Source organism: Toxoplasma gondii, chromosome VIIb (genome assembly GCF_000006565.2).
Source record: "Toxoplasma gondii ME49 chromosome VIIb, whole genome shotgun sequence".
NCBI classification, from domain to species: Eukaryota; Apicomplexa; class Conoidasida; order Eucoccidiorida; family Sarcocystidae; genus Toxoplasma; species Toxoplasma gondii.
The window spans coordinates 4,155,664-4,182,446 of record NC_031475.1 but is presented as its reverse complement, the minus strand read 5'-3'; the positions used below and the strand labels follow the sequence as shown (position 1 = coordinate 4,182,446).

The 26,783-nt window shown below is 52.6% G+C and overlaps 3 protein-coding genes across 3 annotated transcripts; 2 read left to right on the top strand and 1 right to left on the bottom strand.

The window, feature by feature from the left end:
- The first annotated feature begins 1,207 nt into the window (after window positions 1-1,207).
- TGME49_257160 (hypothetical protein) lies at window positions 1,208-2,064 on the top strand. The gene has a single exon (XM_002364921.1). The coding sequence runs from the start codon at window positions 1,343-1,345 to the stop codon at window positions 1,799-1,801; it is 459 nt and encodes a 152-aa protein (XP_002364962.1). The 5' UTR covers window positions 1,208-1,342; the 3' UTR covers window positions 1,802-2,064.
- A 1,558-nt stretch (window positions 2,065-3,622) lies between these two features.
- Window positions 3,623-7,157, bottom strand: TGME49_257170 (hypothetical protein; the record flags this gene model as incomplete). Its single annotated transcript, XM_002364922.2, has 2 exons — window positions 3,623-4,145; window positions 4,469-7,157. 2 exons carry the CDS (start codon window positions 7,155-7,157, stop codon window positions 4,045-4,047), a joined length of 2,790 nt encoding a protein of 929 aa, XP_002364963.2. The 3' UTR covers window positions 3,623-4,044.
- Window positions 7,158-8,282: 1,125 nt separating this feature from the next.
- Window positions 8,283-25,490, top strand: TGME49_257180 (RecF/RecN/SMC N terminal domain-containing protein; the record flags this gene model as incomplete). Its single annotated transcript, XM_018781134.1, has 20 exons — window positions 8,283-8,405; window positions 8,940-9,164; window positions 10,381-10,637; window positions 11,779-11,916; window positions 12,736-13,174; window positions 13,548-13,778; window positions 14,024-14,173; window positions 14,952-15,108; window positions 15,572-15,838; window positions 16,235-17,025; window positions 18,602-18,757; window positions 19,568-19,710; window positions 20,313-20,466; window positions 20,786-20,964; window positions 21,360-21,503; window positions 21,907-22,466; window positions 22,796-22,893; window positions 23,249-23,324; window positions 24,144-24,427; window positions 25,112-25,490. The coding sequence occupies 20 exons, from the start codon at window positions 8,283-8,285 to the stop codon at window positions 25,304-25,306; spliced, it is 4,767 nt and encodes a 1,588-aa protein (XP_018636969.1). The 3' UTR covers window positions 25,307-25,490.
- Between the last annotated feature and the right edge of the window lie 1,293 nt (window positions 25,491-26,783).

Sequence of the window (26,783 nt, the reverse complement as noted above, 5' to 3'; positions counted from 1 at the left end):
GAAACTCCATGGGACCATGTCAAAGAATGCCTGCAAATATTACTTCAGTGACACTTTGACAGGTTAAATCAACCCATACACTTGAGCACTTGGAATTTGTGTGGAAAACTATCCGCCAATATGTTATGTTTTGCTCCGACCCGACACATGCAACATTGACGATTTCAAAATCGTTTGTCGTTTTCTGAGAGTGCACCCCTGCCTGAACTTTGACGCATCCAGGTCTGGTGAAACCACATCGAAATGCGCGAGAGGACCTGCTCTTTCTTTCGAGTCACCGCGACCCCACAAGGAATTGTGTTTTCCCGTGGCGTGATGTGAGTCTTCCCCTTGGCGCGGAGAGGAGCACCGTCCACTGCTCACAGACATGCACTGCGCGGATTGTTCCGTTGTCGGCAGGCCAGAATGCAGCCGACAAGGCATCTCCTGTGCCCTCAGACCACTGGTTTCGCCGCAATCCAGCGTACTAGTTTACAACTGTTCACAGGTTCTTTGTGTCAAGAGAATCATGGTCGATAAGCGGGGTATATTTGACTACGCATGCTGAACTAGGTGTTGTGCTTTGCAAGCAGAGAGACAAACTGAGTACGTGATTCCAAAAAAATCGAAAGCGACATTGCTTCCTTCCACCTGCTATGTGCACACACTCTACAGTTCTCTCTCAAATACCGCAGAAGTTCACTCTTCACCGTCGCTGAGGAAGCGCTGCCCCCCCCCCCTGATGCCCGGAGTGCTGTGGCGATGCCATAAAAAGGGCAAAGAACCCGTGTTCCTTTGCGGCGTTGCAGCGAAATTGCATTCCTAAAAGTTCAGCGTGAGTCACTAATTCGTTGTATCCAACTTCCCGATAGACTGACGGGAAACAACTACTCTGCCACTACGCAGTAGTTTTTATTGCACCCGGGCTTCTGAAAGGCCTCTGTAGGTTCGGCCTTGATTCTTGTCCACGACATTGCAGGGGTTCGAGAGAAGAGTTCGAATACGACTGTTTCGCAGCGCGAAAGACTATCTCAACTGAACTCCACTAAGCTGCCTTTTTGACAGGTCCTTTCGCAAGTTGTCTCGAGCGCATCTCACTTTTCTCTCTTGGACAAGCTGGGCCACCTTTTCTTCGGCGTCCACATGCGTAAAACGGAACACGACTGCATGTTTTCTCCACAGATAGGGAGTTGGTTCCTTCGGTTTCGCTTGGGTTCTCTCTGTCCCATTTTCTCGCACTCTGCATTTCCCTCTTACCTCTTTTTTCCAAAAATTCCAAACTGTCTTCGGATGCCCTCACGCTTCCCCTAAGGGAGACTTTTGTTTACGCATTTTCCCTCCTTGCGTCTTCTGCAAAACAACAATGGCTGGCAGTTACTTCGCCGTTCGGGCGGGTAGCGGCGCCTTGGCTGCGACGACAAACGCGTCGAGAGTTTCCTACCTTGCAAGACTGGGTCGCTGGCCGTCTTCCGCAGTAGTGTCTGGTCGTGTTTCGCCGCGTGTTTCTGCCACGAACAGCGCCTTTTTCTGCTCCCTCTCTCGAACGCGATTTGCCGCAAAAGCAGTCCAGGCGCACGGCGGCGCTCACGCACCCGCGGCGACAGTCACACCAAAGTACACAGACGATATCCCTGCTGAATATTACCAGAACGGCATCTTCAAGAACTACAAACGAGACGATTCTCCCCTCCGGAGTTTGATTCGCATGGGTCTCACCTTTGGGACCTGCTTTCTGATCATTTTCCTGAACCACCAAGCGTCTTGCAGCCACTGGCACTTCAAGCATCGCATTGCCGGCTCTTACCTCGACTCTGCCGAGTGAAGCTGCTGACTCTTCGAGGTGCATACGTCCGTGTGTGTGCGTAGACGGTAGAAACGACGTGTTGACATCAATGGTCTGTGCAACGAATTCCACTGTGCTCCTTTGACGAGTCTCTTGGTTGGAAGACGGCGGTGAATACGGACTTGTGTCATCCTGTTCTGCTGCTTTGGACACACAGATCCATTTTACTCCATTTCTACAGGAATGTTTCTGGTATTTGAGCACTTGGATAACTCGACGAATCTAATTTCGACGCACTCCCGGTTCCGTGGAAACGCGTGTCGGTCTGCGCTGTCGTCTGCCACTTACGAATCACTCCACCTCAATCGTGCCTCTCTTAATGCGGTACACCGTAGGAGTTCACTTTTCCTTACCTATCGCGGTAATGCTTGTGAAAGCACCACACACAATTCGGAGGTGACGTCGGTGAACTCACGAACCGCCTGCGAAACGTGAAGAAACAAGAGACTTAGAAGGTTATCGTCGCATTGACTCGAACTTACGCACGGCATAAAATGTCGTTGATGCTTTGCATCCCCTGGAGTGTAACTCAAATTACAGTTTACCAGGATGAGAGTGATGGTACTCAGTCAAGAATGCATTCTGCTGATAGCCGAGTCACAAAAGTAGCAGGGCTCTCATCACGAGTAACTACAACCACTGGAACCTACAAAGAGACAAGCCAGTTTCCATGAGCAACGATTTTACAGCTCAAAAGCAAGTCAGGACGGTCGAACAGTTGTCGTTCGTAGCTAGCACGGATTTCACTGCCACAAAATACCCCATCCGCTGATGTGTTACTGCCTACTCATTCCCAGATCCGGTGGTGGCATGACCCTCGGATTTCAGGTGAAATACAGAGATGCCCGCACATGTGTGCTGACATCTACGTCTTTATGTACACTTATGTATCTCTCCATCTGCATGTGTCTCGCTATCTGTATATTTGTCTACATACTCGACTGGATGCGATTCCGCTGCGTTTCGGCCGAAGTCACTCACGCGCGATTCCTGTCATGAGAGATGTAAGGGGGGTCTTGTCAAAAGCCCCCAGGTGTGCGTGCTACTTTTTGAGTTCCAGGATCTTTTGCGCCTTGATAAGAGGAACAGAAAATGCTTAACCTTCCATGTTGTAGTGTTAATCAAGTAAGTTTCCTCGTTATGGATATTTCAATGACATGTTGATAACATACGTTCGAAAAAAGTCGGTTTGGGATGGAACCACTTTTGACACCACATAATATGCTAGAAAATACCATTCAGGTGCTCATGACTGGGGCGGTTGTCGACCCAAGAATCAAAGATGAGGAACGAGTCTCTGAGCACTGCCGCAGCGCTTTCAGCTCACTGTGCGCTCCAAGCGTTCTGAGCCGAGTTCCTCAGTACGAACAGAAGGCTTTTCTCTAAGGAACATCGAGACTGAAAAAGCGCATCCGTAAGCGACACGCTTCGAGGACTCGCTCGATTTCGCCGACATGCGTTTCTGTTTCATCCTGTTTCCACAAACGAAGGCCGTCCGCATGCAAGTGACTTGTGCTCACCGTCGAGAACCCACCTGCGTCCCTTACAGCAGAATTCAAGTTTCAGTTACGCTTCTCTACAAGTTTTTCCTGCCTCACCGAGGCCTCACAACAGCTGTATGCGCTGCGTAAGGCAGTGGTGCTTTTCAACCGTGACCCTGGGCGCAAACTGCGTCGGCCATGGTTCGGTTGTTTTCGTATCGCGATATGTCCGCCTCAAAAAGTTAAAACCCTGCGGCAAGGACGCCCGACTGCATGACTGCTTTTGCGAAACGAAAGTGCAACACGGTTCGCTATTCTGAACAGTAGGGAAGACGCTCCCAAGAACTGTTTCGTCTCTGCGACGATTCCCTTCACAGGAAGTGACCGAAGTCTCCGTAAAGCGGTCTTCTCTCCGGTTCTTTCTGAATGGTGTGCACAGAGGTGTCAAAGACAGGAGGAACACACATCGAAATACAGCACTCGAAACCCCATCGTAGAGATCCCTACACACGGAAAGGCAGAACGTGGACGGTCTCCTTTCTTTCAAGTTTCACAGGGTTCGCTTTCATTTGGACGAAAAAAATCGTGTCACGCGACGAAGAACCGAATCCGCCTTCGGTCTTGGTGCAGAGTCGCGGCCGTTCTGTTTGAATTCACCAGACCGGAATCGGTGACGGTCTCTTTCCGCTGCCGGGTCCCGACATCTCCGTCACGATCCCGGCAGCCGCATCTGCAACTTCTCTAGTCAGGATGTGCTCGTTCGTCTGCCAGCACTTGAAGAACTGCTTCTTCGTTGATGGTCAGCGTCGCAGTCTGGGAGGATGTGAGGAGCGGACTGAGCGCTGCGGGAGAAGAAAAGACAAAGGAGCAAAACCACAGTCAACCGGCGATTTTTCCTTCTTCCAGATTGAGAATCCCCCCTTCTCTGTGGGGCCGCTTTCGTAGGCTCCGAAACGCTAAACCGTTTCCGTGGCTTCTTCTCCGCCTTCGCGGCTCGGCGGACAATGACAGCAGGTCCCCGCGAAGCGCGTCTTTTCAACCGAGATATCGTCTACTCTACTGCCTCCGGCTTCCCCGTCCTCCTTGTCTGTTGTCTCGCACCCTTTGGCATCATCGCTGTCGCCTGCTTCACGAACGTTCCACCCGACCCCACAAACCGCCGTACCTGTCCACCACTGGCCTCTGGGCAGCGAATGCGAGACGAGTTTCCGCAGAAAACGCACAGGCCGCCACCCAGAGAGGACGAGCGCAGGTGCTGCAGCAAGGAGCATGCGTCTGCGCCAGAACGTGGAATCTTTTTCTGAAACGTTTTCCTGCAGAGACCGCAGCCACACTGCAGCCCAGCCCCCCCGCCTGGCGCGCGACTCAGCCTCGCCATCGCCGGCCTCCGTCATCCCGCCGCTCTGCGCCGAAGCGGCCGAGCCTCTGCGACTGTCGCCGTCTCCGCCACCTGCCTCGCGGCCGCTCGCAGGCGTCACAGGGACCCGCGAAGAAGCGAAGCAGCCCAGCAGAGCCTGGAGGACGAAGGAGATACACCCGACGCGAGCGATCCACGGCCAGTCCACGTCGAAGGTGACCCGTGCGACTTGTCTCAGCCGGTCGCCGAGTGTCGGCGCCAAGCGAGGGAACTCCACCAAGTTCCCGGAAGAAGACCCAGAGGAAGAAGCAACGCACGGAGAAGGAGAAGACGAGAGAGACGCAGAAGACGCAGGAGGAGGAGAAGAAGAAGGGCAGGGCAGAGTGGAGAGAGGAGAAGTGGAAGGAACGCTGGGAGGCTCTAGCGAAGAGGAGTGAGAATGAGAAGACGGACACCGAGAGTCGCCGAGGGACGTCCGGCGGGAAGCCGCGGCGCGTTTAAGAGCCTCGACGCGCCTCAGGACATTCTCGCTGCTCTGCAGAGGAAGCCCGGTGTTTCCCCACACAGCGTCAAAGAGAGGAGAGTCAGGCGAGGAGCCTGGGGACCGACCACAAACCGATTCACGAGCCTTCTTCGTCAGAGAGAGACGCGCCTCCTGCAAGCGAAGAAGCACATCGATGATCTCTTGAAGCGCGCCCGTTTGGGCAGCAGCGATGTCGTCGACGCGCGTCGAGAGCGGGGCGCAGAAACGCGAGGCAGAGGACTCTTCAGAAGCGGCTTCAGAAGGTGATGCGTTCGCTGGTGACAAATTCGCGTCTCTGGACAGCACCAAGGGCGGGATTGGAAGATCGAGGAGAAAGACGAGTGGCTGCGGCGCTTCGAAAGCGTTCTCTTGCCCTTCTGGAAGCTTGCCAGCTTCGCCGCTCTTCGCTGGGAGCAAAGAGGAAAGGCGCCTGCTCGCGTCGTCCACGCTGGCGCCTCCGTGTAGCAGACGTAGCAGACTCAGAGGCGGCCCGGAAGAAGCTGAGGAATCACCTGGAAGGGGAAGAGAAGCCGAGGAAGAAGACACGCGTGAAGGCGAAGCATGGAGACAGTGGCTCGTCTCGTCCGGCTTCTGCTCACTGCCTGACAACTCGAGGTTTGCGCCGTTGCTCTCTGCAGAGCTCCTGGAACCGTGGACCTGTCCAGGGTCAGGAGTTAGAGCCGCGAGCAGGCGTTCCTCTTCTTGCTGCAAGCGGACCTGCAGAGCTCGACGGAGGTCGCTGACTGTCGCGTCGAAAGGGAGATCAAAGTGGAGAGAAAAATCCAGCTCTGGACACCCGGTGGCTGTCTTCAGAATGACTCGCAGCAGTGGCTGCTTCGCTGCTTCTGTGCGTGTACTTTGGGAGGAGACGGTTGAACGAAAGGAGGAATTCGGGAAGGAAGCAGAACAGTCTGGGAACTGGGAGGAAGGACGGCTTCGAGAAGCAGAGGAAGAGCAATCAGAGGACGCCGGCGAACACAGAAGGAACGAAGAAGAGAATGTGTGGGGTGGAAGGAGAGACCTGTCTCTAATTGGGCGTGAACCTTGGACGGCGGAGGTTGCACCTCGAGAGTGGAGAGTCGGGCATGCTGTGGTGTCTTGACACCGAGCTCCTCGACGCGGCGCTGGGGAAGAAATAGTGGGCGGAGCAGGAAGAAAAGGAGAAGATACCATGAGCGTCGCGAGGCGAGGACGCCTCGTCACCTGCCTGTCTCTCTTGTAGGCTTGCCACGACGACGGCATCACGGACATCTGCTTTGAGTTGGAGTAAGAGAAAGGAAAAAAACTTTCTTTGCCGACAAACGAACTGCGCGGACTGGCAGCTGCATGGAGGAAAGCCGGCAGGAGCAGCTCGGCACTGGCTGCGTCGGTCTGACGCCTCGTTCTCGGCGAAGTCAAATTCCTTACTCGACACTCGGCTGTTTTGCCAAAGGCATTCGACCTGCTGCCCCGACAGCCGCAGAAAACGGATGCGTCCTCTCCGATCCCTCCCCTGCCCCGGTGGTTGTTTGCGACAGGCTCATGACTGAGGTGTACGTACACCAGGAGGAACACAACCATGGTCGGGAGAAGAACGCGGCTTCGGCAGACTCTTTCGGCGGCGCCGTCGACAGCGGGAGAGAAGTGAAGGGGGGCGGACTGGTGAGGAGAGGGGTAAGGAGCAGAGGCGGAAGAAGCGGCGGAACGGGAAGCCTCGGAAAACGTCGCAGGCGACTCAGGAGGAGAGGAAGGCGACTGACAGGTGACCAGCCTCCGGTGGTCCTCTCTGCCCTGGCGCCTGGGTCTGTCGGCCGTCGTCGTGGTCGCCATCTCGAAGCAGACGCCAGGAGGCCGACGCCAAGAAGGAGAGGCAAGGAGCAGACACAGACACCAAAGCTGACCAGGGCAGACGCGAGGTAAGGCAGCAAGAAGCGGCGATGCGTCTAGAGGGGCCGAAGGCGAAGCAGCTCTTCGACAGAGAACGTCTTCCGGCATTGCCCCGGAAAATCCGCTCCAGAGAAGAGAGAAACAAGAGGAAGTTCGACTCACCGTCAGAGCAGCACTCGGGGAAAAGTTCAGCTGTCGAGACAGCGGTGCGCCTGCGTGTCTCCGTTCCTCAACTGAGGCCCGCGAAACGAGTCAAGTCGCGCGCGTGTGTGTGCATGCGCCTGCGTCTCTGCTGCATGCGCAAGATGGAATGAATTTCCACGAAAGGCTTTCGAGAAGAAGCTAGAAAAGCCAACGCGAACTCCTGCACAATGACCCGCAAACACCCATCGCGCTGCGTTGTATGGCCCCATTGCTCCGGCGCTGCGAGAGACCGACTCTCCGTGAGGTGTATGTACACCTGACTGGCGCCGACTCTCAAGGGCGAAGTCGGAGAGTGACGCCAAGCGCCTTCCTGCGTTTCTTTTCACGTTGCTCGGGCGCTTTCGACGCATTCACTTTTTGATTCTCCTCGAGTTCTCTGGGGAAGGGGGTCTCTTCTTTCGTCGACAAAGAGCTCGAGCGGCCAGCGTCGTTGTCGACTCGCCTCTGTCGCTCTTCCGCCACCACGCCAACATGCCCCCCTTTTTGGGTGTCTTGTCGGCGACGCCTGCCGACGGCGGAGAGACGTCTTACTTTCCATCAGAGACATGTCTTTTGACGCCTCTTCTTTTCTCTACAGAGATTTCTAGGCGTTCTGCGGGCCATCTCCCGTCTGTGCTTTCTTTGTAGAGGAGGAGTGACCAGAAGGGTGACACACCGCAGAGAGACGGAGCATAGACATCAATCAGTGGTCCTGGCTTTCTATTCATTTGATAGCATCCTCGTTTTTCTGGCGCATGCAGCTTCTTGCTTCCTCAAGAAATAACGCTCAGACCGACAACGCTCCTCACAGACTCTCTTCTATTCAGAGGAAGAGTCCGTCTCACAGCGTGACGCGAACTTCATCTCTCTTCCTCACCTTCTTCCTCTGCTTCTGACGCTTCTTCCAACTCTTCTTCTCCTTCTCTCTTTTTCCTCTGTGTCTTCTCTCTTCTGCTGTCTGTCCTGACTCTGGACGTTTTCTCCCGTTTCCAAGCCCCATCCAGAACTGGGTTCTCCTCTTTTGCTAAAAAAACATCTTTTCCAGAAGTCATGGCGACCCTCGAACGCCTTGGCGTTCAGGGCATTCGCTGCTTTGCGCCAGATCACTTGGAGGTGATTGCTTTTGAGAAGCCGCTCACCGTCATCGTCGGCCACAACGGAGCAGGCAAGACTGTACGTCGAACTCGGAAAAGAGAAATTCAAATACCCCCATCTTTCTCGCGCTCTTCTTCGACGTCTGCCTCGTCTCACCGTCTTCGCTCTGCCTCACCGACACTCCTTTTCTCTCCTTTTTTATGCTGCCGTTTGATCTCGAAAGGATTCCCTTCCTCTCCGCTTCTCCTCCTTCTCTTCCTCACCACTGCTTCTTCTCCTTTTCTTCCTCTCCATCTCTTCTTCTCTTTCTCTTCTTCTCCTTCTGTTGTACTCCTCGTTCTCACCCACCTGTCCACATATGGACTTACATTCTGACACAGATGCTGCAAAGTCGCAAACCCCCATCGCTCTCTCTCTCTATATATATATATGTATATAAATGTATTTATGTGTGTATGTTCAACAGTGCAGATAGATGGATGCACCCTGGTGTTTCTTCACGTTCTCTGCTCTTCCAGATTGCATTTTAAAAACGGTTTGTGCATGAATGTGTATGCACTTGGTGCATGTTTTGGAGAAGACTTGCGCGCGTGTGTTTGTGGTGTGGCTTAGACGGTTGTTGAGTGCCTGAAGTTCGCGACGACGGGGGAGTTGCCGCCTTGCGTGGATCGCGGCCGCGGCTGGGTCTTCGACCCTCGCCTGCTTGACGCTGCAGAAGTCAAGGCCCAAGTTCGTTTGAGAATTCACACGAAAGGGGGAAAAGAACTGACAGTCGTTCGATCCATGCAGCTCTCGCAGACCGTAGACCGCAAAGGAAAAACCAAAGCCACATTCAAAGTAAGCTCACAAAAAATTTTATATATATATATATATATATATATGCTTATGTATATATATATATATCTATATGTTATGTATACATATATACATATATGTATATATATATATATATGTACTGTATGGATACGTGTATATATGTACATCTTTTCTCCTTTGAATCTGCATGTATGCCAATGCAGTATTATGTCTCAAATGCCGGTGTACATGGGGGGGTTATGTACGGACTTCGATCTCTGTTTATACCGATATGTATCTCTACTTCTATGCATCTATTTTTATTGAAATACAGGTTCATATCTGCATATATATATATATATATATATATATATGTATATATATGTATATATATATACATATATATGCACGTATATACATATCCTGCGTTGAAGGTGCATATAGAATATGTATAGCAGAGTATATCAAGATACGGATCTAGTGTTGATGTAGCTACCTCGATCGCTGTCGGATGTGTATCGTTACATGTATGGATGTATCTCTCCGGAAACGCCACACGGTATCTTCATGTATACATCCATTTGTCTATCATGATGCATACGTGTGTGTGTATATATACATACAAATAAAAACATACAAATATAAACATACAAATATAAACATATATATATATATATATACATACGTCGTAGGAGTTTGTGTGAATGCGTCGCTGCGTAGACATGTGCACATACGCGCCTACGCCCGGCTTCAGAAATGTCGCGAGGAGCGCAGGACTGTGGAGTTGCGCAAGTTAAAAGTTTTAAAGAGATTTGCAGAGTCGCTCATGCCTCGCTTCTGTGATCCGAGAAGAAGAATCAATGAAGGCCAGGGACCTTATCAATTTCACGTCTCCTCAAACACGCAGAGCATACCCTCCGAAACTCAGCGTTTTTCCACCAGTACACATATTAATATATATATATATATTTATATATATATATACATTTCTATATATATATATGTATATACATGCATTTCAGTATGTATATCTACACACAGAGACGTGTAAATATATCACACATATGTGTATCTATAGGTCTCTCCTTTCATTCTTATATATATATATATATATACATATATATGTATATATATGCTTATTGTCTTGCCCATGCACACACGTAGGTCGATGTGAGTGCTCTCCCTTGTCCATACGGATATAAATAAATATATATATATATATATATATTTGTATGTATCTGTGTGGCTGTGTTGTCAGCAACTGGAGCCTTATCTCCAGCTGAAGGACTCGGCGACGGGACAGAAAGCTTCGATCGGCAACAAGTGCGCGGACATCGATTTGCAGTTGCCCGGACTTCTCGGCATCCACCGCGCGGTGTTGGAGCATGTGGTATTCTGCCACCAAGAAGAAAGTTGCTGGCCGTTGTCGGACATGCAAGTTCTGAAGAAGAAATTCGACCAACTCTTTGGAGCGACGCGCTACGTCAAGGCTCTCGAGAGCATTCGCGCCATCCGGTGGGTCCAGGAAAAAAGAGCAAATCGCTTCCCGTCAAATCGACAAAGACAGACGCATACATACATCAGGATATTTATATGCATTTATACATATACATATATACATATATATATGCTTATATTTATCTACATTTATATATACTTATGTATAAATATTGGTATGGGCAGGTAGATCTGGATGTAGATCGTTGTCAACAGATAGCTAGAGGTTGATAGAAACTGCGATTTTGAGGAGTCTCCGACGTGAAGAAGTGACGAGATCCTTCAGCGAGAGAGAAGGGAGGAGAACGAGCTGAGGCGAAGAAACGTTGACGTGGAGTTTATCTTGCGTGTTACAAACTCGCAAGACGTCGCATGCACTTGGGTCGTCTTCAGGTAGCATTTTGGGAGAATTGAAACTGTTTTTGTGCCGAGAAAATGAACAGAGGTTGATGACAGAGAGAAGACGCGTTGCCGAGTACGGCGTCTCTTTTTCGTCTCCAAGGCAGGACTAGTTGCCATCTCGAGAGGAGGCACCGTGGTGTCGGGAGGAAACGCAGTTTCATCTTTTTTGTTTCGATGCACGTTCGTTTGCTTTCCCTCCTCTTCCTTGGTCTTCTGTCTCTTTCTCACTCCTGTTTCCTCGCTTCCGCGCCTGATTTCTCTCTCCCTCGTTTTTCCCTCTCGTTTGTCGTTCATGTCCTTCGCTCTCTCGTTCGTCGTTCTTGTTTTCTCTGTGACCGCCTTTGTTTTCTGTTCTTCGTTCTCTCTCTCGTTTTCTCTCTCCTGCTTTCTCCCCCTCAGCATCTCTTGCCTGTTCGCTCGGGTGTCTGTCCAGTAGCGCCGTAGCTTGCGTCCATGCACATACGCCTCGCCTCCGATCTCGGTCCTCCTTGGTGCACTGCATGCGCGCGGAGGCGAGGGGGATCACCTCTCTCGGCTCTCGTGTCTTTCCTGAGGCAACTGCGTGAGTCTCGAAGACCTCTCTCCTCGGTCCTCACTTTCGTTCTTCCAGGTAGATCCGCGCGTCTCTGATCCACGAGCGTCTCCTCGCTGTGCCTGGTTTCCAAGAAGTGCAATGTTTGTACGTATGTTTGCGTCCGAGACTCGTTCTTCCTCATTCTCTCTCGAGATCGAAGCGAGCGCCTGTTTCTGTCTCCAGAAAACAACATGTCTCTGCGGCGAAAGATCGACAGCACGACTTGCAGTTGGTCGCGGCGCACCGACGACAGGCGCGGCTTCTGCTCCGTCAGCTGGAGGAGGCGCGGGCGCTGGAGACTGAGGAGGAAGAGCAACTGAGGTGAGGACCAGAGAAGAGAGAGATGAGGACCAGAGAAGAGAGAGATGAGGACCAGAGCCGAGAGAGAGCGAAGACCTGCTGGAGGGGGATCTGTGAACGGAGCAGAGGAAGAGAGAGAATACCCAGGACATGAGCGAGTCAAATGAGAAAGAAAAACACTATCATACGAACTCTGGAGAGAACAGAACAGTCTTCGACACCGCGAGGCGGGGAAACTACACTCAAACGCCTCTAAAACGAGTCGAGTTCCAACCAGGAGGCCGAGGCATCTTGTGTTGCCCCCACCTGCGTTCCACGCAAGCGACTGCCGCCTCCTGAGGGTGCATGCGCGTCATGTTTTCTCTCTCTCGGATCCGGACGCGCGCGCATGGACGGTGTCGCCCTTCTTCCCTTGCTTCGTCTTCACTTTCTCGCTTCTCAGAACAAGCATCTTGAATCACTGTGTCGAAGGCCCGGTATCCTCCGTACACAGCGCGCAGCACTGTCGTCCGGTCTGCCTTGAATCGAAGATGCTACACCTACACGGTGGCTCGAACCAGTTAGACACAGGGCAACCTTCTGTGAAACGATTCGACTTTTCTCCAGTTCTCTGGCTAGGCAGTCCGGCGCCGAAGACGAGACAAGAAGATACAGAGACTCGCCTTTCTTTCCTCTTTGCTCAGTTTTCCTTCCGCGAATCACCTGAATGGGGGGGCAGGCGAAATTCCAAACTCGCCCACTCTAACGCAAGTAGACGGCTGGACACAGGATGGACCTGGAATCCGTTTCGCGTCTTTTCTCCACCCTGAGTCCTGGCCTTTTCCGGCTTCCTGTCTGCAGGCTGACGAAGGCGGCTCTGGAGACGCATGCGTCGCTGCTTCGGTCAGGAGAAGAAGCGAAAGAGCAGGAAGACGAAATAAAAAGAAACTTGCAAGTAGCTTCGCAGCTGGTGCAGCGACTTGCAGCGGAACTTGCGGACCAGCAGGAGAGGCAGGAGCGAGAGAGGAGAGAAGAGAAGGAACGAGAGCGCCAGAGAAGACGAACTGCTCGCATTCGTTTAGCAGAGCGGAGAAGACAAGAAATCGAGAGAGTCGAGGACTCGATTTCGAGGCGAGAGCAAGAGCGAGACGAAGCAGAACGCGCGCGACAGGCTGAGGAAGATGAAGAGCGTGTGTGGCAGAAGGAAGAGGAGGAAGAAGAAAAATTCCGAGTCGCAGTGGAACAGGAAAGCTACAGGGAACTCGTCGAGTTAGCCAAGGATATCGAACAGCAATTCGCTGTAAGTCCAGGAACGGCAGAAAGTGAAATAAACCACGGAGGCTACGAAACATCAGAGAGACGAAGAAGACACGCAGGCAGGGAGAGACAAACACCGCGACATGCAGGACTGAACTTGCTCGCCTAAGCTCTTTCGTCTTCCTCTGCCTTCTCTTCCTCTGTTTTTTCTTCCTCTTCTTCCTCTTCTTCCGCTTCCTCGTGCTCCGCCTCCCCCTTTTCCCCTTCGTCTTCTCCTCCTCTTTTTTTCCTCTTTTTTTCTCGCTTCCTGCTCCTTGCGGTGTTCGCCGCGCATCCGCTGGTCGTCGTTCGTTGTTCTGCCTCTGTATTCGAGTTTTTTTTTCGCTTGTTCTCCGCTTCTCGTCCTTTCCTGTCAGGCGAAGAAAGACCGACTAGCGGCGTTGGAGGGAGAACTGCAGGCGAGAGAGAACGAGAGTTCTGCCCTAACGGAGCGTCTGCATGCAGAGCAGGACAGAACGGCCGAAGCCATTCGCGCAGAAGAGCGGCGAAACGGCGCTGCGAAAGAGCGAAGACGAATCCTGGAAAAACTGTTCAAAGTTTTGAGAGCCGACTGTCACCCTCAGGAACATGACGACGAAGAGGAGGAGGTAAGAACTGCATGCCGAAACGTTCTCGGGGTTCACAGAGAAGATTTTTTTTGTCAAAGCGCAAGCTCACACACGGCTGGAGGGCAGAGACGAAGAGAGTCACCGGTGTGAACTTCAGGCAGCGGAAACGTCTCTAGAGAGGGCGGAGCACTGACCGCATGCACGCGCCGCTCTGGAAATTGGAGAGTTCGATGAAGGACTGGAGTGCGTCTGTCTCGATATGCGTACCTGCCCTGTCTGCACAGACGTTTCAGCGTTTCGCTTCTCGGTCAGATCGAGAGATCTTGGAAGACGTCGAAACGCAAATGATGAAACTGCAGAACGAAAAGGAGGTGCAGGGGCGAGACGCGATGCGAGTCACTGAGGTCCTGAAACTGGAGGCTCGCCAGCTGCAGGTGAGGATCGCAGTTCCTTCAGTGGGTCCACTGGCTTGCATTCGTTTGATCTGCGGTGTAAAAATTGAAGGTATGAAACGTCGAGACGCAGTCTGTTCGGCCGTCTGCATTTTTAGGAAGAAATGAAGGTTCTTCGCTTCAGCTATGCTGCGCGAGTCTCGCATCCGTCAGTGCGGAGTCCTTCTCTAACTGGAGAGGGCACAGAGTCCGGAAAGGGAGAGAGACAGGAAACCGCAGAAGACGGGAGGAGACCAGAAGATGCCGAGGCATAGAAGGGGGAGGCGCGCGGCGTAGAAAGCCAAAGTGGAGGTCACGAGAGCGGCTTTTCTGTTCTTCGTAGATTTTTGTTTGTTATCGCTTACGAAAGCAGCTTCGTCTGTGATTGCTGCTTAGAGGGCTCCCGCATGTCTTCGCCTGTCTGCTGTTTGCTGGTGTTCTTCTTCGCATGTATACGTTATGCAGAGCCATAGGAGATAAACCGTATACTTCACATTCATCGACAGGCGCGTTTCGCTTCGCTTGAGTCGCATGTCGGTTTTGCTGGTGTCTACTCGAATTCTTCGTAGCCTTTGCCTTCTTCCCTCGTGTCTGCATCTTCGTTTTTTCAGTCGTCTTCTTCCCTCTCTCTTCTTCGCCTCTCTTCTTCCCTTCCTCTTGCATGCTCCCTTCGTTTGCTTCCTCCGCTCGCTCCTTCATCCTTTCTGCTTCTTCTCGTTCCACGCAGGAGGCCTGCTCTTCGCTGCATGCAGTCGTCGGTGCGGGCGACGACTGCATGCAGCGCTGGCGCGAGGAGCTCGCGAGTCTCCAAGATCGAAAGGCGCGGCGTCGAAAAAAGGAAGAACTGGAGAGAGACATCCGCGGTGTCGCGGAAGAAGAGGAACGTCAGCGCCGCGAGGAAGAGGCAGGCAGCCAGACTTGTGCAGCGAAGATCAGCGGTAAGACACGAGAGCTTTCCCCGACTCGTGCAGGTCAGATTAGACAGTTCTCGAAAGCAGCAGAGTCCATGCACTGTCCATTCACAATGGAGAATCGGGGAAAAAAACGATGGTTGTCCACGTTCTGAAGGAGTTGAGCCTTCACCGTGGATTTTAGAGACCTTCATTCTGAGAGCGTCGACGCTGTCTCAAACACACTCGCGAAAGAGGAAGGAACAGTGGCGAAAGAAAGCGTAGGTGCTTCAGATCTGTCGAGCGGTCTCAAAGAAGAAGGAGAAGAACCGGAAGTTTTTTTCCAGACCTCACGCAGTGAAGACACTGCATGCGGCATCAACGACTGCTCTGGGGTGTCTCTCGCGCAGCCAGCGTTGACAACTCCTCTTGGGCCTGTGTAGCGCCTGCATCGCCTCAGCTGTGCTTTCGTCACTTCAGGCAAGTCTCCAGCTCTCTTTGTTTCGTTCAGAGATGGAAGCGGCGCTAAAACGAGCTGACGAAGACCTGCAGAAGCTCCGCGGACGGCGCAGGCTGCTGGAGCGTCGGCGGCGCGTTGCCGAGGAGCAGAAAGAGCGACAGATGCAGTTGCAGCTGGCCAGGCAGCGCATACACGACTTGGAGAAGGAGATCACGGAGAAGGAAGCAAAGTTCCTTCAGGATTTTCAAGAGGTCAGAGACGACCTCGAGACAGAAGACAGTCCTTTGCTGCACTTCGGAGGCACCTTTGAGGAGGCAGGTGAGGCGCGAGAACGACAACCGGAGGGGGAGGCAGGCAATGCACAAGTTCTTCAACGCGGCGACGGTGATCCTGTACACGTTCAAGACCAAGAGAAGTCGTCGAATTCATGTTTCCGGCGGCGACGCGTTCAAGCAGATCTTGACGTCGCTGCTGGAGACAGAGGGACATCTCTGTGGAGAAGGTCTCCCTTATTTCGGAGATAGATGCCTCTGTTGCCTCGCGTTATTTCCAGACTGTCTCTTACCTGTGGCGAAGACGCACTCGTTGCTGTTTCTACTTGAGCTTCCCGTGTGTCGCGTCTCTGTCGAACTTCTGTCTCCTGTGTATCCTTCGCTCTTTCTCTTTTTCACCTGTCTTTCAACCTTTTCTCTTCCGCTTGTCGTCTGCATGCAGCGACTCTGGTGGCGTCTGCGGCATCTCGCAAGGAAGCGGAGAAGGCGCGCGAGCACCACCGGACTGTCTCCGCGTCGCTGAACAGCTGCAGAGGCCAAGCGGAACTCGGGGCTTCGTCTCTGCGTGCGTTGCTTCTCCCTTTTTGCCATAACCTCCTTCGCGCGGCGTCCTTCTCGTCACAGTCGTTCTCTGCTCAGTCTTCGTCTCCTGCCAGTTCCCCTCCAGATTCGTCTCCGTCGCCTGCGGCTCCTGTCGCTTCTGCCTCTGGTCGCCAAGGAGACGCGAGCGAGGAGCGCCCCGCGCGGAGCTCCGCTTGGCCACCCCACCTTGGTCTCCTTTTGAAGGAGACCGTTCGGAGGGAACGCGAGTGGGGACGCGATCCGTCGCGTCGCCTCGTTCCGTCGGCGTCCACGTCTTCTTCTCTCTCTCCTTCTTCTGCGTCTGCTGTCTCTTCGTCTGGATCGGGGGATGTGCGTCCGGAGGAAGACGCTCTCTGTGCAGACGCTCGCGCGCTTCTGGAGATCTACGAGGAAGGGAGGCGAAGCAGAGCCGAGGCCGACGTTGCGCGCGAAGATGACACGCTGAAGAGAGAGGCCGGGCACTGGGCGGCTCTCTACGCCATCTCGGAAGCTGGCGGCACCAACCGCCTGGACTGCTTAGTGCCTCACGGCTGGCTCCGCCAGCTCGCGAAGGAGAGCGAAGAAGCGTCTGCATGCGCTCTGTGCAGACGGGTGTTCCTCACGCGAGACGAGTTGGAGAAAACGATGAACGAAATCGAGCAACGCCTGCAGGTGAGACACAGAGACCCACCCGATCCTCCTCACTCTGTGCACCCAGCAGCCGCTCAAGAAGATCGAAACGCTGAGCTCCAGTCCTTCAAACTCAGCGAGTTCGGAAAACGGAGGTTCACCTCGACGCTCTCCAGTGTGCACAGACGCTTGGACATGCTTTCTCACGTTCAAACGCGTGGATCTGCTGGCTCCTGGAAAGAAACGTAGCCTCCCACAGACGCTCCCTGGCACCTCTGAAGCGAGGATTCCCCCACAGAAAAACGACCCAGTCGAGAAACACAGTCCGGACAGGATCTCCTTCACAACCTGTCTGAGGGAGCACTGACTGCGATGTGAGTTCAGCTCCTGGCGTCGATCGGGAGGGTCTCTGCTCACGGGATCCAAAAGATCTGTCGTGTCAACCGAGCGCAAAATGGCGGCTTTTGTAGAGAGAAACTCAACTCCAGTTGCGTTCACACAACGAAGGTCAACGAAGGTCACTAGGAAAAAACGATCTGAATCTCATGGAGAAACGCAAAACTCGCCTCGTGTATGGGTCGCCTCCGCTGCTGCCTGCCTCTTGGAAAAGAGACAAAGTGCACAGAGTTCTCTTCTTTTGCTGCACTTGGCGTCCGATTTGTGACGCGGAACAAGTGAATCCTAGGATGGACGAAGCGTCTTTCTACGCGCCGCATGTTGCGTAGCCGCTCCTCAGCTGAAGCCTTGGTTGCCTGAGTGAGACGCCTCAGCGACGCTTCGGTTCCCACCTGCACGCATGCGTAAATCATCTCATGGACGCATGCAGAAAAAAAAACTTGCGCAATCGAAACGCCCTCAGACTGTTCCGGGCATACCCACTTTCTCGGTGATCCTTCATTCCAAATTCCTGCAGGCGCATTCTTCCGTGTAGATACGCTTCAGAAACTTCTTGTACAGTTCCTGAAGCCTCTCCAACGTTGAGTTGACCTCCAACTTGGAACCGAAAACTCTTGCCCCTCCTCTCGGACGCCCCCATGCCGTTTATATATATATATATATTCATGCATGTATACAATATATAGAGTAACGTATTTATATATACTCATATATATATATATATATATATATGTATAAGTATATATATATATATATATGTATGTTTGTATGTTTGTAAATGTGTATGCGTTGGTGTGTACGTAGAAGTGAGGGCACCACGGAATAGCGAGAGGCACAGTGGTCTGTTTCGCTTCCGTAGCAAGAGAGCCTTGTGTGTATGTGTGACGGATCTGATATGAGGAGACTTCTATGTCCGCAGGTTCACACAGAGAGTTAAACGTTGTTTCTTAAGAGAGACCTGCCCAGGTTTTTCATTTTCTTCGCGCATCGTGTGACTCCCGCGCCTGCGTAAAACTGAAAAGGTTGAAGCCTCACCCTTTTAAACTCCTTTCGCCTTTCGTACGTCTCTCTAGGTGTCGTCCACGCGCGCTGGCTATCCGGACCTCTTTCCACCTCCGCGTCTCTGCACGGAGTGAGCGGTTTTCTTTCTTTCATCTCCCTTCGACGTTTCGTCTTCTCGTCCACATGAGTCACCTCTCTCGGTCTGTGCATGCACCCTCAGGCGCTGCCGCAACAAGTTCGCGACGCCGAGACGCGCCAAAGGGAAATCCAGAAACAGCTCGACGCCTTGCAAGAAGAGCGGCTTTTGATGGCGACGCTGGCGAAGCAGAAAGAGGAAATCGCTCAGAAAACGACTTTTCTTCAGACCCTGCGCCAGGTAACGATGCGAGGAAACCGAGGACGAAGAAGGACGCGAAATTCCCCGAGTCGCCTTCATCCGCGTTTTTCTGAGTTTCATGTTGTTCAAAGAACCGTCTGAAATGGTGCGACACAGGCAAGTCATGATTCCGCCTTGCTTGGAAATCCGCGCGCCATCTAGTCGACGAAACACTGTCTGCGTCCTCGATCTCTTCTTCATCCACAAAACAATGTGGTTTCTGTATACTTGTACGTATAACGGTGTATCTGTATTGCTATGTATGTGCATATGCGTATGCGTGTGTACACGCATATATCTGTAATTATATTCATGTATAATTGTGGGGGTATATCTAAATGTGGGCTGTATTTGTGGATGTTTTCCCTTTTAGAGACGCGCCCACTTGCGTTTGGTGGATGCGCCTTTCAAGAGAGCGGAAGCAAAATAAAAACGATGTTTTCGCAGATACAGGTTGCGCGTTTTCGCCTTCGATGCTGGCACAGCTGTAGAACAGTTGAAAAACCAATTTTGCATTGATCGGCTATCCGACACAGGCATGCATGCAAAATGATCCATTCATACCTAACATACATAATATACGTGTATTTTTATGTATATATATATATATATATATATATACATCGGTACACCTCTGTGCAACCATCCATATAAGTACGTATGCATGCGTATACGCGTAGAGAGCCCGACCGGTCCGTTTCACTGTTTCTCTCTGTTTCGAGTTCCTGTGAGGATTCTGCGGGGTTGTCTGTTCAGCGCCGCTTTGCCTCTCCTCTGTGGATTCGTTTTGCTCCTTTCTGCGTTCTGTAGAATCTACACCACCTGAAAGGCCAAGTTCAGGCCGCCGCGCGGCGCGCCGAAGAGGCCGAGCGCAGGGAGGAGAAGATCAAAAAGCTTGTTGATGCCTCAGAGAGCCTTCGCGAGGTGAAGACTGTCGGCAGACAGAAAGCAAGGTGAGAGGAAGAGGTTGAAAACAACAATACGCGCTTCGTCTTGTGTTTCTCGGTTTGCCTGTCTGTCGCAAAAGTGCATGCAACGCAAAGAGGTGCAGACGACGATCCAGTCCACGATCAACGCCCAGAAGGGAAGGGTGGAAGACGCAGAGAAAGGCGAGGCACACAACGACAGAACGTTTGTTCGATGCCGGCTCAACCGCTTCTTTGCGTTCTCGGCTCTGCCTGCCTTTACGTCGTACGCGCCGCTGTCCTTCCACTTTTTTTTCGTCAATCGTCTTTTGTCGAAGGTGCAAGAGAGATGACAACCGGACTCTCCCTTGCTCCTCATCTTCAGGACCTGCCAATTTCTCTGAACCGTCGCTGTTGATCTGTCTGCGAGTCCCTGCCCTCAACGGTCGTCTTTTGTCGTCAGTTGAAGTACGTCGGCGATCGATCGACGCGCCTCGCCTTCGTTTTCGGATTTCTCTATCGGGGCTTCCCCCTCGACTTCTCTCTCCTGTGTTCGCTTGCTTCCTCTCCGTCTTCTTCTCTTCCTTTCTCCTCGCTTTGTCGCCTACCTCCGTCCACCGACACAAAGCGCGCCTTTCTTGTTTTTTCAGAGGAGAGCTGGAGATGAAGGAGGCGCAGCTGCGTGCGGCGGTTGCCGCGGCCGCTGGCGACGCGGGTTTCGAGGCCATAGACGAGACAGGCAGTCCGTTGGATTTGCAGAGCATCACGAAGGAGTTTGAGGCATGCGATGAGGAACAGTCAAAGGTCAGCGAAGGCCTGGCACTATCAGTCGAATCTCGCGTCTTTCTGCACCATGCCGCATCTCAGCTTCCGCCCTGCCGTCGCTTTCACGAACCTCCTTCTCTCCCGATGAGTACCTTTCTCTCTGACATGGTTCGCGTCTTGTCTCCGGTAAAGCCTGTAGCTTCGGTGGCGTTCACTGTCTCTTGAAGCGACGCATCCAATTTGTTTCATGACCTGCCACCGCTTCTCCCTGAAACTCTGCGCGGAGTGCGTCCTTCCTCCTTTTGCTGCATCTGCAAGCTGCTGTGATCTTTCTGCCCTCTTCCCTGGCTCTCTGCAGCTCTACACCCTCCGCGACGCTACGCAGGCGCGTTTGAACGAGGCTGTTCGTCAGCGCTTCGTCCAGCAGCAGCGGAAAGAGGAGCTGAGGAGGCGACGGGAGGATCTGCGGCGCGAAGAAGAAGAACTGGAGAGTCTCGAGCATCAAATCTCCAAAACGGTCGACGCCATGCAGGCCAAGTGCGTTGCAAATGCCACCGCGGGTCTGACGCCTGCGTTTCCAAAGGTGTACTGGAACGATGAAGAAGAAACATGAAGGTGAAAGGTTTCGCCATCAGGGATGGATCTCCTAGGGGTGCGAGCGAACGCGGACCGGTAGACGTTTTGTGTCACCTTTGGACTGTTTTCGGTGGATCTGGAGACCGGTGATTGATCGTCTCTGCGAAGTTGTGGACGTCCACCAACTGCGAGTCGGTGTAGCTTCATTCGGGCAGTTGGATGACTTTCAACTGCGTTGAGGTGTACTCGAAGGCGCGGCTGCGTTCTTCCGAGGCGATCAGCAGTTCATGCAGTTCCCCTGGTGTTGACGGAGCAGTACGTTTCCTCTGCTGCTTGCCTCTGCGCCTTGTTTATAGAGAACGCGAGCTGCCGACGCAGAGACGCGAGCTGGCCAGCCTCGAGCGGCGTTTGCAGGAAAAAAACGAACAACTCCGGAGGGAAGAGCAGCGGCGCGGAGACACCCTCCGCGCTGTGGACGCTTCTGTCGAAGAACTCAGCGAGTGAGGTGAAGTCGAAGTCGAAGGAGCCTTTTGGTCGCCTTTGATCAAATAATACATCCAGGGAGGGAGAGAGAAGAAGAGTGGACTGCCTTCTCTGTTGGAAGTTTGAGACGAGGAGACTGAAGAACTCGCTAGGACAGAGGTCGGAGGAAGGTCTCTTGTCCCCTGCAAATACGATCAGGACCCTCAGCAGCCGAGAGAGGAAAGCGATGAACATCTTGTTCGTTTAGGGCAAACACCAAAGACTTAGGCAAGCGGCAGCAGACGGAAATGTCTTTTTTTCGTCAGTGTTTTTTCGGCGACTGCGCCGCGTTTCACTCCTCTCCACTGGTTTTTCTGTCTGCCCGTCGCATGTGCAAGAGCTCTCTTTTTTTCGCGTTTTTTTTCTGAATGTCTCTTTCAGACAGCAGCACCGACTCGGCGAGGCGACGCATGCAGTTCGGCAAGCGGAGGCGGCTCTGCGAGAAATCCGGGAGAAAAAGTCGACGCTGGCTGCAGAGCTCGGCCGTTTGCAGGCGAAGCGGGAGGAAGTGAATGCCGACATTTCGCGCATGAAGAAGGCGAACGAAGAGCAGCAGAAAGCTTGCGCGCGGGGCCAGAGATTCCTCACAATCGTGAAAAACAAGGTTGCGCTCCTCCACAGAGAAAACGAACTCGAGCAGGAGAAGAAGAAGATCGACGCCCTCGCCCAGCAACTGCGAGACGGCCGCAGGCGACGCTTCACAGGTGCCAGCGGCCGAGACGGAGAAGACGAAGAGCGAGAAGAAGGAACAGAGGACGGAGAAGAAGGCGGTGGTCTGGAGCGTGAGCTGAGAGAGTTGAGGAGGAAGTGTGAGGCAGAGAAGGAGAAGAAAGCTCGACTGGAGGGGAGTTTGGTGACACGGCGAGAACGCGTTAAAGAGATCGAGAAGGAACTCGCAGGGTCTGCCGTTTACAACGATGTGGAGGAAAAGTACAGAAGCGGTAAGTGGACGAGAAGGACCGGAACAGAGAGACAAGAGTTGCTGTGTCATGTTTCGACGAGGAAAAGACAGAACTGGTGAGGGTGAGACAGGGCGACAGAACACAGGAGAAACCAACTCTGAACTCGAAGCCTTCAAACGGAGCCAGGAAGGTCTTCCTGTAGACTCCGTCTTTCGTCTGCGCCCCCACAGTCGCCTCTTGTTTTCTTCATCCTCACGCTCGTCTCTTTTCCCTGCACTCTCCTCTTCCTTCCGACTTGCTCTCTGGTTTCAGGAAGTCTTGCCTTCTCTCCATCGTTCGCAGTTCTCTTCTGCGGCTTTTGCCCTCAGCTCTTGTGGACGCAGAAATCGAGGCGATGGCCGCGAAGGATCTGGATCGCTATCACCGCGCTCTGGACAAGGCCTTGATGAAGTATCACTCCATGAAGGTAATCATGCAACAGACTCTGCCGTCGCGTCAGGCTGCAGACGCCAAGGAAAACCTCAGCATGGAGAGAGAGAGCAAAGTGGACAGATGCCCAGAGGCGATGTCGAGAAAAGAGAAGAAGGAACAAAGAGGCGGAACGAGAGAGAAGCGCGAAGTCAAGAAAGGACATCGCAGGGGCATGGGCGTTATTTGTGCTGGCTGAAGCCGTCGGAGATCCGAAACAAACGCAGTGCAAGAGCAGAGAGAACAAAGAGAAGTCTGAGGTTTTGTGCGAGGGCGTTCAACAAAGGAAAGCAAAGGTGGAGACGTTGCCTTCTTTGTTTCTCTGGGACTGTTCGTTTCTGTATTTTCTGTAGATGCAGGAAATCAATGCAACGATGAAGGAATTGTGGCAAACAATGTACACAGGGCACGACATTGATTTTATCGCAAGTGAGAAATCCTCTCCAGCGTCGATGTGTGACGCGGCGCCAGGAGACTGGAGACTCCCGCCGCGCTTCAGAAGTTCGTTTGTGCTTTCTCAGTTTTCGGGCATGTCATGTCATGTGAAGCACCCACAGACGACAACGCCAGAGGCCGCTGGAGCTTCAGCCATCCGAACTTCTCTTCCTGACGGCTTCGTTTCTGCCGAGAACGCGAGCCAGGTCGTAGTGTCTCCATCTGTGTGAAGTTACGCGCCTGCGTTGTACTGCTTTTTTAAGAGCCTAACGTCCTTTTATGTGACATGACAAGGGGAGTATTTGAACCGAGTCTGCATACACCCATTGTCTTCCTCGTTTTGCCGAAGCGGCAACGCTGAGCCCAGCAACTGACGGCTGACGCTGAATGAGCATTCCTAGCGACTCGTATTGATATCCTACCAAGGGAGTTGAGAGCTGACATGCAGTCGTTCTGTAAGAGGCCAAGGATACAAAGTTCACTGCCTTCTGACAGGTTGTCGTCGGCGACCGTCGCGACCCTCTTTGCTTTGCTGCTGTTCTCCTGACGCCGCCGTTTTCTGTCTTAAGTTTTTGCACTCGTTTTCTTCCGAGTCTCTCTCTGCTTCTGTCTCCTTTCTTCTCTTCCTTCGTAGCGCGTGTGCCTCCACCTCGGCGGCTTCTTCTCGTCGCGCGTCTCCTCGGTTCTCTCGTCGCTTCTCTGGACTGTGGTTGTTTCCGTTCCTTTCCGCGTAGTCCGGCGCGCGTTCTTCTCGTCTCCTCTCAGTCCCCGAGTCTGCGTTTTTTTTCTTTCTTGCCTTCATCTCTCTGCCAGTTCGATCCGACACCGAAGAGCAGACGGCTGGAGCGCCCGCCTCTCTTTTCGGCAACGCCTCTTCTTCCGCCTCTGCACCAGCTGCTGGGCAGCGCTCCTACAACTACAGAGTGGTGATGGTCAAGGGAGGCGTCGAGCTGGACATGCGTGGACGCTGTTCAGCAGGGCAGAAGATCCTCGCCTCGCTGATTATTCGACTGGCTCTCGCCGAAACGTTCTGCGTCCACTGTGGAGTCCTTGCCCTCGACGAACCGACAACGAATCTGGATCGATTCAACTGCGAAGTGAGTCGCAGATACGGCCCGGGAGAAGCAGCGAAGAGAAGCAAGGAGGAGAAAGGAAGAAGGAGAGAGGAAGGAGGAGAGAGGAAGAAGGAGGAGGAAACTGAGAAGCAAAACTGGAAGCAGAGATGAAGAAACAAAGGACGAGCAAGACGGAAAGCAAGCGAAAGAAGACAAGAAAGAGACGCAGAACACAAAGAAAGGGGAAGCAGGAAACATCGAAAAACGAAGTCCCGGACATGAAGACCACAGAGGACAAGGAGAAGGCAGAGACGGCAACAAAGGACAGACGAAAAACGAAGAACGGAAGCAGAGAAGAGAAGACAGAGAATCACGAGAAAGGTGAAGATATGTGTATCGTGAAGCGACGAACGCGATGGTTTCCTGCACTTGCCCAGGATCCGCGCCTTCACCATAGTAGGCCTCCACTCGTTTTTAGACAGCATGCAAAGGCACTTTGTCTCTTTACTTCATGAGAACTGTCTGAATTAAGAAGGCAAATCTCACAAAAAACATTCTCGGGGCCGGTGAGCGAGTCGCCTAGTCATCTTTGCTTCCTTAGCCTCTGTGTCTCCGGGTACGCATCGACCCAGCAGGGTGCTTTGCCTCTTGACCTTCTTTTCTGTATCTGCCTTGTCGAAAAAAAATGTCGCGTTTTTGCGCGCTCGCGTTTGCTTTCCCCCTCAGAGCTTGGCGAAGGCGCTGGCTGCGCTGGTCGAGGCGCGAAGGACGAGCGCCAGCTTTCAGTTGATTCTGATCACGCACGATGAGCAATTTGTGATGAAACTTGCGAGACACGGTCTCTGCGACAAGTTCTACAAAATCACAAAGGCCCTGAGCGGCGATTCGCGCATTACTTGTTGCGATATTCAAGGTTTCTGAGTGTGCCGGATCTTCTGAGAGTTTTCCGAATTTTCCGCGAGTTTCTCCTTTACTGCTTTGCAACGTTTTCCAAGACTCAGGATCAGCGCTTTCAGTCACTGAGATTGCCTCCTCCCTGCAGGTCGTGAGACCTGAACTCTGTTGCCTTTGCAGCTCCGCATGCAGCTGAAATGAAGCAGGTCTGTGAGATCTCTTTCACAGTTTCAGAACTGTGCGTCGGATGCACCGCGCGCGCGGTCGTCGAAATCACAAAAAGGCGGAAATTCGACAGACCCGTTCGAGGTTGCTAAACGGGAGTCAAACGCGTAGTACCTGCACTCCTGAAGAAAAAATGCTCCTTTGTTTATACAAATATATATATATATATATATATACATGTATATCTATATGTATATCTATATGTATATATATATATATATATGTATATGCATATGTCGACAAAGAGTCATTTAGGAGGTACAGCACAAGTAAATAGAGGTCCTGTAGGTGTGGATGCCGTCCGGGGCGATCTGGAACCTTGTGTTCGCGTGAGTTCTTCTGTTTGTGATGAGAAGTGGAATCATGTCGCTGAACCAAAGGAGTATTACGAGTTTTCGAAAGCTCAGTCGCAACGTCGAGCTCGAAGAACTTCTTCAATGAAGCGTTTCTTTCCGGAACCGGTGAAGAAAGAGGTTCGAGTAACGTTGCAGTTGTGCGTTCACCTCCTGGAGAGTCTGCTGCGGAGGATAGAAAGAAGAAAAAGTTGAAAGAAGATGCTGCGTATGAAGCGCGATGTGGGCGCCCTAGATAGGCAGCGCAGGCAAAATGCTGGAGAGGTGTGTGTAGTTTACCCCAGGTGATACAAAAAGAATTTTACACATCTTAGGCACAGAGCAGAAGACCTGTGAACTTGTTTCGTGGATCAAGAGAGACAGAGAGAAGAGAGGCGGTCTTGTTCGTTACCTCAAATTCCAATTCAACTTGAAGATAGACTCTCACTTTTTGTACGCGTCTTCGCGGACAGAGTTACTACGATCGGCCCAAAAAGGAGCTCGTGAACGGTGGTCGTTGATTCATGGTCAACTCCCTTCCATCCGTTTTTTGGATCAACATATCTTCCTGAGCACCTGAAAAGGATCTGACGATAGCTTTCGTCTTGGTTCCGTTCCTTCTGTTGTTTCTGGAAACTTGCTTGTCTTTCTCGACCGCCGCCGAGAGTGCCTTCTGCCCCCAAGGTGAGGCGCGGAGTCACCGCAGCCATTTTAGCTGTAAACTCCCCCGACTCGAGGTTTTCTTTCTTCGCTGTCTCTCGCGCCTTTTCCCTGGGTTGTCCACTCTTCTCTGCGTCCTTTTATGAACGCCATCTTCCTCCAGGCTGTTCTGAGGCAGACGCTGGCGTCCTCTCGGCGCTTGTCCTTTGCAATCTCGGCATCGACAGGGAAGCTCGCGCTCGCGCGTCTCCGCGCCGTTTTTCGCAGGCTGGGCCGCCGTCTCTCGC